Genomic DNA, 12,765 nt, shown 5'->3' with positions numbered 1-12,765 from the left:
ATGGGCATTTTTTTTAAAAAAAAACTCAATCTTTTCAATATTATGTTTTGGCCCCCTAAATTGTTAAAACTTATTAATATATCTCAAATATTTCATACTTTATAAATATTGTCCTAAAATTTGATGTTATTTTTCAATTAAATTCATAATTTTAATTCTAAACTTGTTAATATTTATTAAATAACATAAACTGCTACTTGATTGTTCTAATTTCTTTGTATTTTTTTGTTAAATATATTTGAAACATCAAATATATATGAATATACATTTATTAATATTAACATATTATTAGATATTTTATATATAATATTTTAATTTTTAAATAATTTTTATTTATGACGTCATCCGGTTCGACCCCTATCGACCCCCGGTCGAACCCATTGACCCCTGACCCCTGATCTCGGCCGAGTCGATATCCGGTCCGGTTCTGAAAACATAGGTCTTTTCGACAACCTGATGCCATCCACAACCATCAACACCCCAATCCTCTTTTTAAGCAAGAACCTTAATCTCTGCTGAAATTTACACGACCTAGATGTAAAATTCAACATGAAGATGAAGGAAAAAAGAGGATGCTAATCTGGGATTTATTCCCTGGGTAAATTTGATTTTTCCGCCAGTAAAGCATAAATTTGATTTTTCCAGCTTTATGGTTTTCCGAATGGGATTTAATGGTAACATTCCTAAGTGTCTTTTGATTTAACGATAGTTTGGTTTTGGAGATCCCATCTGAAATTTGAGAAAAGGACAAATTGGCTTGGGATGTTTTGTTTCTTCTTCATGCATCTTATAAATCCTTTCCTTTTACTCTACTTCAGTAATTTATCAAGCCAAACCATCCGTCATTCACACAAGCACAAAAAGTGAGGAGCTATTCTCACTGTTAAAGTGGCTAACAAAAATTTCCTGCATGTCAAATCACTGTGACGTGTTTAAATATTGCAGATGGAACAAGTAATGCAGCTACTGTAAAGCTTATCAAGAGTTCATTATTCAGCTACGAGCAAGCATGGCATGGGTATGGAAGATACAATAGGATGTTGCATTAGTACATCCCCTTGCATAGTTCTGTTCAGTCTAAAAAATAAAGTGAATTTCCACCGAAGTGAATATAAGTTATATAACTTGAAACGGCCCTATACTTCACCTTATTCTCTCTTTCACCAGTACATTGTCCTTGCTTACTGTTTCATTGCAGTATTTGAATGTTTGCGACTTTCTTTTTTCCGTAAAATGGGGATATGTGTTCCTTATAACCATTCGTTGGCCACTAAAGTACTTCACGAACATGAGAAAATAAGGAATTAGCAGATTGCTACTTTTTTCGGTTTCTTGTTGGGCTGCTATGATGCAGAATCAATGTGGCAGAGTGTGTCTATGATTTCATTTGAAGCAATCCTGAACTTCCAAGTTCATTTGTGCGTTTCTTTCATGAGTTCTTCTGGTGATGCTGTCATCAAATAGTTCATTAGCTTTGTTCTCACAGAGAACTTTACACATATATTCTTGTTTGTTTTTCTGTTCTTGCCCTGATTAATGTACCTTCGGGTCACAGGGATGGATGATGGGTTGAACATAAGGGAAAGAATGTCTTTTGTAAGTACAGATAATTTCTTGATTCGGTGTTAGATTGATTTGTCATGCCTCTTATTATAAGCACTTTTGTTTAGCTCAAATTGACTGTTCAATACTATAGGCTACTCCACAGGCTTTTCATTCAAAAAGATGTTTGTTGCTCTTTCCTCGTGCTTTCTACAAGAAAAGATTTTTTAAAATCTGCGAAGTTGAGAAAGAACTAGTTTGGTGGTTAAGGGAGAGAACTCATGTTCCCATGTATTCGCCAATGTCTACTGGAAATGAAAGATCAACTGTATGCAATCACTCGCATCGCATCTAACCTGTTTCTTTTCATAATTTCAGCTGAACTCCATGATGGACATTCAAAGTGAGGTCCAAGTTCGTGCAACTGGAGGGCTTCTTGCGGTTCTAGAGAATGAAAGGATTATAGACACCCTTGAACAGAAGGAGTGTGGAAGTGCATCCATTGATGTTGACTCGGTCATTGAAATCTTACTGCATCTTAACAAACTTGAATATTAAGTTCTCCATTTTTTGGTTCATATGATCCTATTTTCTTGTTATATTTTGTCCAAAAGTTCAGTGCAATGCTCTAATTAACAAAAAATGCAGAAACAAGTTTCTCAAAGTTGACTCGGCTGCACATGAGGCATTACAAATATTCCAAATTGACAAACATCCGAGCCACATGGGGATTGGCAGGGCAAAAGAAGGGTAAATGACGAACCACTCTTGGGTTCTTAGTTTATTAACTTGGAAATAAAATAATACCCTTAAGTGCAGGTTCTCTTTATTTGTAATGATGAATAAGGTCAGAAGCTGCTGTTAGGTTTTAATAGCCTGTTCTAGTCTTAATTTGCAATTGCTGATTGGATAGATAATTTCTGACTGTGCCAGTGTGTAACACCAATGGGCGGACGTCTTTTGAGGTTAGTTGACAATCAAGAATCGACATTGTTAGTATTGGTCTATTAGTGCTACCTCAATCCTCTGACCTATTAACTCAATTGTCTACTAGGAACTGGTTTTTGAGGCCTATACTGGACATTGAGAAACTGAACAAGCGTTTTGATGCTGTATCCTTCTATTTTGAAGCAGCTGTATCCTTCTATTTTGAAGCAGCACCATACCAGTGCTATTGGAGTTACTATTAATTTGAAGTGATGGAAAATGAGATTGGTCGTATTCGAATGAAATCTTTGATGACATGGTGCTAAAGAATTTAAGCCCAGAGTTGAAGGTTTACCTACCTTGAGACTATGCAATGAAGATGGCTTCAGGGATGTGTGGAATACCAGTTCATATTAGATTTATTCTTCGACAAATCAAGATAACATTCTTCCATTCTGCTGAAGAACTTTTGGCCACTTTGCATGATACACTGCAGTCCATAAAAGATATTCCTCACATACTCAAGGTGCATCCATATTCTCTTTGTTTCACCAAATAAGCCCTTCAAGCACTTCTTTATTCGGATTTGTCTAGCACAACCAAATCATTGATGATCATGTAAAGAGTTGTTCTTAGTAGTTTAACATGGTGTGTTTTCTCTGTCTTTAAAGAAGTTCAATTCTCCAAGTTCTTTTTCCACAAGTAGCGACTGGAAAGCTTTTGTAAAGGTAGGCTTTTTCTGCTTCAGTGTGATCATCTCCTTATTGAATTTGAACTAAAATAATAGCTAAAGTATATCATATTTGCTCAAGTTTGCGTAAAAAAAATTGCTTAAGTTTACTTAAACCTTTGTTTACTAAGCATATAACACTTTCTGATTAAGTTTTGTCATGGAGATTGGTATAGAAATTTAAGAAATAAACCTCTGGTTGATGGAGCCCTCAATAAATTTTTTTGGACGAGCCTAGATTGATATTACAATGGTCAGAAATGGTATCTGCCAATAACTATTAGGTTGAAGCAACATGTTCTTTCACATCTGCATTAGGTTCAGGGTGGCTACACTTCTGATGTCTTTCTAAGTAAAAATAAGGCTTAAAAAAAGACAATAACTGCATTGGTTTTTGTTGTATTGAGTTCTTTATGCTGTTATTTGTAGGTATTTGTCCACTCTTGAACATTGAAGTTGTTATTGTCTACTGCTATACATTAAGATTCTGATAGGGAAGTATTTACTGGATAGGAGATGTCGTGATCCCTTATAGCTGGAGCTACGACTGCCATTAATTTTAACCTATGTACTGTGTTATTAATGTGCCTAATTTTGTTTCATATGCTTTTCTTTTGTAGAGCATCTGTTCTCTCTTGCACATAAACAAAATATTTGAAGTTGGCATTTCAGAAAATCTTCGAGAGGAATTGAAGTATTTGAACCAAGTAATAAAACTCAACTCGTACTAAAAGTCGTTATACAAAACATAATGTCAGAATTATTTCATGTTATTCAAGTAAACTGTAGTCACAGACGGGTAGGAGCCACAACTTCAGAGAAAAGAGCGTTTACCACACAATACAAGAGGGAGGGCTTAAAAGGTCGGCAATAACACAATCCCATCTCAGGATGTACACATAAGGTCAAGCTTGGGCTCTGCTCATTCTCGCGTGGTAGCGTTTAGATGAGGGTATCACTACGACAGGAGCTGTAGCAACATGTCGAGCACATCCTTGGTTGCAGGAAAAGCCAAAAAAGAAATAGACAGAGAATTTAAATTTCCCCAGCAAAACAAGTCCAAATATCTTGAGTTCAGGTTCAATACCGTCGACTTACCTCAACGGCAACTCTACACCAAAAGGATGACATTTTCCGCAGGATTTTCAAGCTTCCAATTGCTTCAGAGAGCTTAACAACAAAACTTTCAGCTGGAGCACCATGAATATCTCTAGTCAGAGATGAGACAGTGATAAATTCTCCTCGGCCAAGGTCACCCTTCTTCCCAGGAAAATGTCCTCCTGTGAGTATCTTGCAAATATTATGATGGAAATAAAACATATCACATAGCAATGCAAAAGCTGAATACAAAGACTAGAAAATGCTAAGGCAAGACATACTGATAAATCAGCAAAGCATTCATCTACCTGCATCTAGTAGTGACTTGATCAGAGAGACTACTTTCTCATCCGACCCAAACTCATTGATGAACTTATCATCCTTTTCCCGAGAGTGAGAAAGACCTCATTGCTGATTGCTGAGAAGCTCAACGCAGCCCTCTCTCTCAAAGGTGAAGAGTCTCTTGATGGAGCCTGGAGATCCTTCAATCAATTATATTTCTTTGCAGCCCTGGATAAGACGTGCCCAAGAAATTAAAACGTTATAACACTTTTAGGTCCAATAGCATTATCATTTGTTTGTCTATTTGCCAAGTTTGCATCAAGAAATTGGAAGAGTATCCTCCTTTTCGCATGCGAAATGAGGAAATGCCAGAGAAGCAAATATAATAGGGGGTCCAATATTTGTCCTGTCCAGGACTTAAGTGTAAAAGAAAAATATATTCCATGGTTTGGCATGCACATTAAGAATTCACATCCCAACCTCAGTAGCTATATCAAAATATATGGACCAAGCACCTGTATGAATAAGAGGTGCTGCTGAAGTTTTTGGATAGAGTATTATTTGAAATATTATTCATAATAATTATTGTAGTACTTTTTGTGATGTGATATATGTGAGATAAAAAGGTGATTAGTAATATAAAAAAGTGGGTTGAAAAATGAATTTATGATGTATACAAAATATTATTTGAAAAAATAAATAATGTATCCAAACAAGAGTTTACAATCCTAATACAGTAGTACTAAAGTCAAACTTCAAAACCAGTGAAACAAAATACTCAAAACTAAAAGTACACCAAAAGTGGTGAAGTGAAATCTTACTCAAACAGCTACGGCAAGCTGTCTCATAATAGCTGTTACAGGAATAATATGATTTGTTTGGATAGAGTATTATTTGAAATATTATTTGGAATAATTACTGTAACATTTTTTGTGATGTAATGTATGTGAGATAAAAAGATAATTGAAAATATAAAAAGATGGGTTGAAAAATATGTTTATGATGCAAGCGAAATATTATTTGAGATATTTGTGCTATCCAAACACTCTCATTAATGTTTGTTCAGTCAACATCAAGCAAACAAGCGACAAAGTTTACATACATACCTTCACTTCTCTCTCACTTGCGAAGCATATATTCTCATCAAAAAGTGCAAAGGCCAGTGTTGGATTTTCTGTTTTCTCAGTTTCCTCAGCACCTCTTGTTCCTATCCTTAAGTTTCTAATCCTCTCTTGCCAGTCGTGCTTTGTCTTTATCGAAGCCGGTCTCCTCCTTGAATTCCTTGCATCACAGTTGTTCTATATCATTCCAGTAACAGATTCAAAATATGCAAAATGCCTGGTTGAGTTGACAGTTCGTTCATTACAACACAAAATGACCAAAGCCAAATAATTCTAAGATTACCCACATTTACCATAGTAATTGGGACCTAAGTACAGAACAATCAAATGGAACTTAGGCAAATTTGACACGCCATGGCTAAGTTGACTGCTCTTTCAGTTCGATCAAAGGCGAATTTTGAATCTCAAATTTTGGTTATGGTTTCTTTAATCTTCTCTTATTCCCATCAGCAATCAAACAGAATCTGAATTTTCCCATTTTCTTAATCTCAAAACCACCTAACCAGGGAACGTAACAGATTACGGTAGTTTCAATAAAATTCAAATTTTAAATAATTTCCAAAATCAATTATAATGTGAAACAAATTCAATAAACAAATACTAAAGAAGAAATTAGTTATCAAGATTCAACACAGTGATAAGAGATTTGCAGAAAAAATAACAGTAATACTGTGGCCAAAGTTGTGTTTTACTCAGAACCTTTGGAGCCTTTAAATAGGCAAAATGCACAACTGAAATCCCTAAAGATTGGGTCCCATATCTGGCACCTTCTTCATAACCCAACTACTCCTAAAGACTAGACCAATAAACCACTAAATCTGCTGACTAAATCAAAACTGAAAGACTCCAACGTACAGCAAATCCCTAAACTCTAGGCCACTCCATTTGAAAAACAAATTTAACAATAATATAAATAAAATTTTCAACAATCCCTCCCTTAAACTGATGTTTACTAACATCAGTTTACAACCTTGACTGAACCTAGGGTGCAGAGACCTAGTAATCCTCTGAGCTTCACAAACGATTCCCTCTTGTGCGCCTTGGTGAATATATCAGCAACTTGATCATCACTTTTGCAATGCATCAAATCAACAGTTCCATCTTTGCAAAGATCTTTCAAAAAGTAAAGCTTCACATCAATGTGCTTGCTTCTTCCGTGTAGCACTGGATTCTTTGACAACTTGATTGTAGAGCTGTTATCACATAGCATTATAGTAACTCCATATTGCTTGAACTGCAACTCCTCAAGTATTCTTCTCAGCCATATGGCTTGGCAAGCATAAGTCGTAGCTGCAACAAATTTAGCTTCTGTACTGGATAGAGTGACAATTGGTTGCTTCTTTGACGACCAGGAGATTGCACCTATTCTAAGCATAAAAACATAGCCAGAAATGCTCATTCCATCATCTTGTTCTCCTGCATAATCACTGTCAGTATAACCCACCAAGTTAGGTTTTTCACCCTTCCTGTAATATATCCCTAAGTTTTGAGTTTCTTGCAAACAACGAAGGAATCTCTTGGCGCCTAACAAATGCAACTCCGTGGGACTTTCCATATATCTGCTGATTAAACTCACAGAATACATTATATCTGGCCTTGTTGCAGTAAAATACATTAAACTGCCTACAATTTGCTTGTAAAGTGTGCTATCAACCTTCTTCCCATCATGATCTTTGTGTAGCTTCACGCCACATTCAATTGGAGTACTTATCGAATTACAATCCTTCATCTGAAATCTGTTCAAAATTTCTCCCACATATTTCTTTTGAGAGAAAATTTCCATCATCTGATTACATTACTTCTATGCCAAGAAAATAATGCATCCAACCAAGTAAATATAATGCATCCATCATCAGACATTTCAAATTCATTCATTATGGACTTCTTGAATTCACCAAACATAGTATCACAATTTCCAGTAAATATAAGGTCATCAACATACCAGAAGACTATGAGAAGTTTCCCCCCATCTTCAATCTTAACGAACATTGTATGCTCATAAGGACATTTTATAAAAATCAACCTTAAGAAAATAAGTCTCAATTCGATTATACCAAGCTCTTGGAGTTTGCTTTAATCCATAAAGGGCCTTTTTCAGTCTAAAAACTTTATTCTCATTTCCAACTTTAATATAGCCAGGGTTTGCTCAATAAATACCTGCTTCTCCAAATACCCGTGCAAGAATGCTGATTTGACATCTAACTAGAAGATAGGTTAAGAAATTTGCGCTGTTAATGCAACCACCAATCTGATCGTGTCATGTCTTGCAACTGGAGAAAATACTTCTGTATAGTTGTCAACACCACCATTTTTGTTTAGTTTTGTCTTGAAGACCCATTTTACACCAATGGTTTTGTGCCCCTTAGGAAGATCACACAGCTCCCAAGTGTCATTCTTCTCAATTGAATTGATTTCATCATCCATTGCCTTTTGCCTTTTTCTTCTTTGACGGCACTCTCAAAAGTTGTAGGATCACAATCTGTGAACAAAGCAAAATGAGTAATTGGATTACTTAACCTAGTTACCTCATAGTCTTCCATCCAACCATGCCTTCTTCTAACTCGACCAACCGATTGGGCTCCTTCTTCATTTACTTAAGCAACTGGTTGTGAAATTCTAGTGGCTGTTTGAGTTGTATCTGAAGAATTTTGTGGCATGACAACTGCTGGAACTTGCTCCTGTTTAGCATCATCATCATAAAGGACTTGTTTAGACTGCTGCCCATCCCAATCCCAGGTGCTCTTTTCTTCGTCAGTGGGTTGAATAATTTATAGGTTTTGGAGGATTCACTTACACCAAGAAAGATGCATTTCTCAGCTTTGTCATCAAATTTTTTCCTTTTCGCATCCGGGATGTGGGCATAAGCGAGGCAGCCAAAGATTCTAAAGTGATCTACAACTGGTCTTCTTCCACTCCAAGTCTCTTTAGAAGTCTTGTTTTGAACAGCAAAAGTTGGACTTCTGTTTAAAACATGAATACTCGAAATTACAGCTTCCGGTCAAAAGTCTTTGGAAATCTTCCTCTTGTTAATAGAGTTCTCACCATATTAAGAATTGTTCTATTCTTCTGCTCCGATACACCATTTTGTTGTGGTGTATATGCAGTTGTAAGTTCTCTTCGAATGTCATGTTGCATGCAAAAATCTTCAAATTCTTTTGAGCAATACTTGCTACCCCGATCTGTTCGAAAAGACTTAATAGTCTTGCCTGCTTCATTTTTCACAAGAGCTTTCAAACTTTTAAACGTAGTAAGAGTTTCTGATTTTTCCTGTAAAAAATAAACCCACATTTTCCTTGAAAAATCATCAATGAAGGTAATTAAGTATCTTTTACCTCTATTAGAAGATAGGTTTATTGGGCCACAAATATCTAAATGCACCAGCTCTAACACATCCTTTGCTCTCCAAGACTTCTCTTTGGAAAACTGAGAACGATATTGTTTGCTGACAACACATTCTTCACAAACTAGGAAAGGAACAGTAATTTTCAGAAGCCCTGTCACCATGTTTTTCTATTGAGAGCCCTCAGTCCACCAAAACTTAAGTGGCCATAATGAAAATGCCACAACCATGAGAGGTCCTTTACTTCAGCCATCAAACAAGATTGAATGCTTTCAAATTTCATTGGAAATAACCTGTTAGAACTCATCTGAAGAGTCGCAATAGGATTTCTTCTATCAGGGTCATAAATTTCACAAGCGCCTTTCTTAATTGTAATGACATACCCTTTTTCTTGCTACTTACCAGCACTCAACAAATTACTTTTCAAGTCAGGAACATACAACACAGTAGAAATTATTTTCACAAGACTATTCTTAGTATGTATCTTAACATCACCTTTTTTTATCACTTTCACAGTAGAGAAATCATCAAAACTGACAGTAGAGTGAAAACTTTCATTTAGATTCGAAAAAGAAGACTTACTTCCACTCATGTGATTGTTGTAGCCTGTATCGACATACCAAATATTAGACTCAATCTTTCATCCTTCATGTACAGCCATCAACAAAGTTTCTGGTTAATTCGTTTCTTCCACAAAATTTGAGTTCTCCTCTCTTTTTTTATAATTTGGCAGCTCAGTGAAACATTCAGAAGCATAATGACCATATTTGTGACATCTAAAGCACTCTACCTTAGATTTGTCATGATCTCGATCTCCCCTTCCTCTTCCTCGGCCTCTGCCTCTTCCTCTTGAGCTGTTGGAACGAGTATTGGTAGAAGTTTTTAAAGCTTGTTCCTCTGCTGTTGAGCTTCGGTTCATCTTCTGTTCATGGACTAACAAAGAGCTCTATAATTCATAAAGAGAGAGGTCATCTATGTCGTTTGACTCTTCAATTGAGCAAACAACATAGTTAAATTCTCACATCACAGAACGCAGAATTTTTTCTACTATGTTAATATTTTTCATCTTTTCTTCATAGCATCTCATTTTATTTGTAATTTCCATCGTCCTTCCAAAAAAACTTGTAACAAATTCCCCATTCTTCATTTGCAAAACTTCAAAATCCCTCATCAAGGCTTGAAGCTGTGCACGCTTCACTCTAGAAGATTCTTGATATTTTCTCTTCATTGAATCCCAAATATCCTTGGATGTATCTTTGCAAAGAATACTCTCCAAGATGGGATGATTAATAGCCTGGAAGAGATAGTTCTTCGCTTTCAAGTCTTTGAGCTTTCTAGCTTTAACATCTATTTGCTGCGCATCTATCACGGATGCACCTGTTGGTGGCTCTTGAATTTCGGATTCAACCACTGACCAATATTCTTTGGACTGTAAAAAATTTTCCATGAGCATGCTCCAATGGTCATAGTGACCATCTAAGCGAGGGATAGCGGCTTGCACATAATTTGAATCATTGGCCATTTGGATAGGGTAGTGGGAAATGAGTAGATAATTTCAAGTATTTCACTCTCGGGTCTCAGGAGTCTTGTAGCTCTAATGCCATTGATAAGAGATTTGTAGAAAAGATAACAATAGTACTGTAGCCAAAGTTGTGTTTTACTCAGAACCTTTGGAGCCTTTAAATAGGCAAAATGCACAACTGAAATCCCTAAAGATTAGGTCCCATATCTGACATCTTCTCCATAACCCAACTACTCCTAAAGACTAGACCAATAAGCCACCAAATTTGCTGACTAAATCAAAACTGAAAGACTCCAATGTACCGCAAATTCCTAAACTCTATGCCACTAAATGATTGATTCCATTTGAAAAATAAATTTAACAATAACATAAATAACATTTTCAACACACAGTTCTCTAGTACGTATGCAAATCTTGCATTTACAACTTAATTAGCTCTTCCAATATTAATGACGATGAATGCATTGATTCTTCCATACACCACCTTGGTTCAATCCAACAACAAGTGGACCCCATCGGCTTCTTAGTTCCACAATAGTTCACGAGTGTGTCTTCGCTTTTCGAGGAGTGAAACTTCCCGGTCTCTAAAGTGTAGAAGATCATCATCTCATCATAAAATCTAGGAAAGTAAATCTTGTTTTTCATGCCTGAAGTCTTGGCCTTTGCAGCAACAGTTGACAAACTGCATAGATATAGGCTGTATTCCCTTAAATTTTTTACTTCTTCCCATGCCATTGCCGATTGATTCAATCTGAAAACTCATAGCCATCCGCCAGCCTTGCCTACAAACACTGCTAAAATCTCTCCACCGCATTCTACCAAGAAATTTTCGTCATAAGCACTACAAGGTCTTCTCAGTTTGTGAACTGTTAGAGTCGCGTATGAGTTTTCTAATTTCACAACTCCCAAACAATCATTCTCACCTAAAAAGTAGAAATAATAGTGAAGAAACACAGGGTGAAAATGGGTTTGTCTAAGATAAACACCGTCGTTTTCTTCCTTGTATAACTCTACGGCAATCCATTCACTCATCCAGGGACGAGTCAGGGAGACAGCTTCAAGTTCAGGGAAGAAAGAAATTGCTATAACTATACAATCTGAGAAATTAGGCAAAGACGAGAAGTAATAGGTTTGACAGTGTGGACGAGAATCAAGCAAACACATAATAGACTTGGTTAGAGGATTGTATAGCTTCCAACTCTTGTCTCTGGACATTAATAACCAACCATCTTTGGAATAACATATCATTGCTTCTTCAATTACCTGAGGCATTCTTATGTTGTACTTGTGCTCAACACCGAGTTTAGGATCCACCAAACATTCAACTCTTTCGATTGTGCTTGGAAGCATCAGCCATAGAGATAATATATGCTTCTCTAACTCCACTATTGGAGACATACATCTCCATTGTTTTGCTGCGGCCAAAATCAACACCATTGGCTAACAGCTCAGAAGTTCATGTAGTCTAAGGGTGAAAAATACCTAGCTATTATTTTACCAACATCAACACAAGATCATTCAAACTTGTTATGTTTGTTTCCTCAAGTTTCTCCTCAATTTCACATTGTGCTTTTGCTTTGACTTGTATATCCTACTTTTCATCCTTTATTTGATCTCCGGCTTGTTGATGTAGTGCCGGGTCCCCTCAGGGTCAGGGAACACCCAAATTGATGTGCTCCAGGGTGTCAGTAGATCTAGACAAGGTGAAGATATTGAGATAGTTTTGTCTTCAATGTGGTAGGAGTATAGGGACTTGTCTTGATAATGTGTGAAGTAAACCCGATTTCCTATTCGATCTAAATTAGTTGTCATAGTCCGGCATGAGATTGCTTCGCTATTGCTCAAGAAAAAAGCTCTATCTGGGCAGCTTTCCACTCTATTCCATATCATAGTTGGGAAGTCGAATTTGAAAACAACAATATTCATTACTTCCCCGCAGTGTAACTTAAAATTTATCACGAAGACATCCCCATCGGATTCCGCCGAGTATGTTTTTAGTTGATTGCACATGGATTGAACAAGAGGTAGATAACATTCAAGAGGTCTTATATCAAGGCTTTGTTTCATAATCTCAATCTCTACCAGCTTACCTTTACAAGCGGTAGTAGCATATATTCTACCATCACAGACAATTGGCAAACAAAAATTATTCCAACTAAAATCGGTCTCACGTATACTCTTGATATCTTTACAGTAGCTTCTT

At 36.4% G+C, this 12,765-nt stretch overlaps 1 protein-coding gene and 1 long non-coding RNA gene across 2 annotated transcripts; both read right to left on the bottom strand.

Moving 5' to 3' along the window:
- Positions 1–3,896: 3,896 nt before the first annotated feature.
- LOC113743255 (uncharacterized) lies at positions 3,897–4,825 on the bottom strand. Its single transcript, XR_003461055.2, has 2 exons — positions 4,606–4,825; positions 3,897–4,479 (listed from the first exon to the last, which is right to left on the bottom strand). It is a non-coding gene; the product is annotated as an uncharacterized lncRNA (long non-coding RNA).
- Positions 4,826–11,321: 6,496 nt separating this feature from the next.
- Positions 11,322–11,999, bottom strand: LOC113687669 (F-box/kelch-repeat protein At1g57790-like). Its single transcript, XM_027205222.1, has one exon. The coding sequence runs from the start codon at positions 11,997–11,999 to the stop codon at positions 11,322–11,324; it is 678 nt and encodes a 225-aa protein (XP_027061023.1).
- Between the last annotated feature and the right edge of the window lie 766 nt (positions 12,000–12,765).

The sequence above is a fragment of the Coffea arabica genome, chromosome 5e, assembly GCF_036785885.1.
Source record: "Coffea arabica cultivar ET-39 chromosome 5e, Coffea Arabica ET-39 HiFi, whole genome shotgun sequence".
Taxonomy (NCBI): Eukaryota; Viridiplantae; Streptophyta; class Magnoliopsida; order Gentianales; family Rubiaceae; genus Coffea; species Coffea arabica.
The sequence above is the reverse complement of the archived record's forward strand: the minus strand, read 5'-3'. Positions and strand labels throughout refer to the sequence as shown.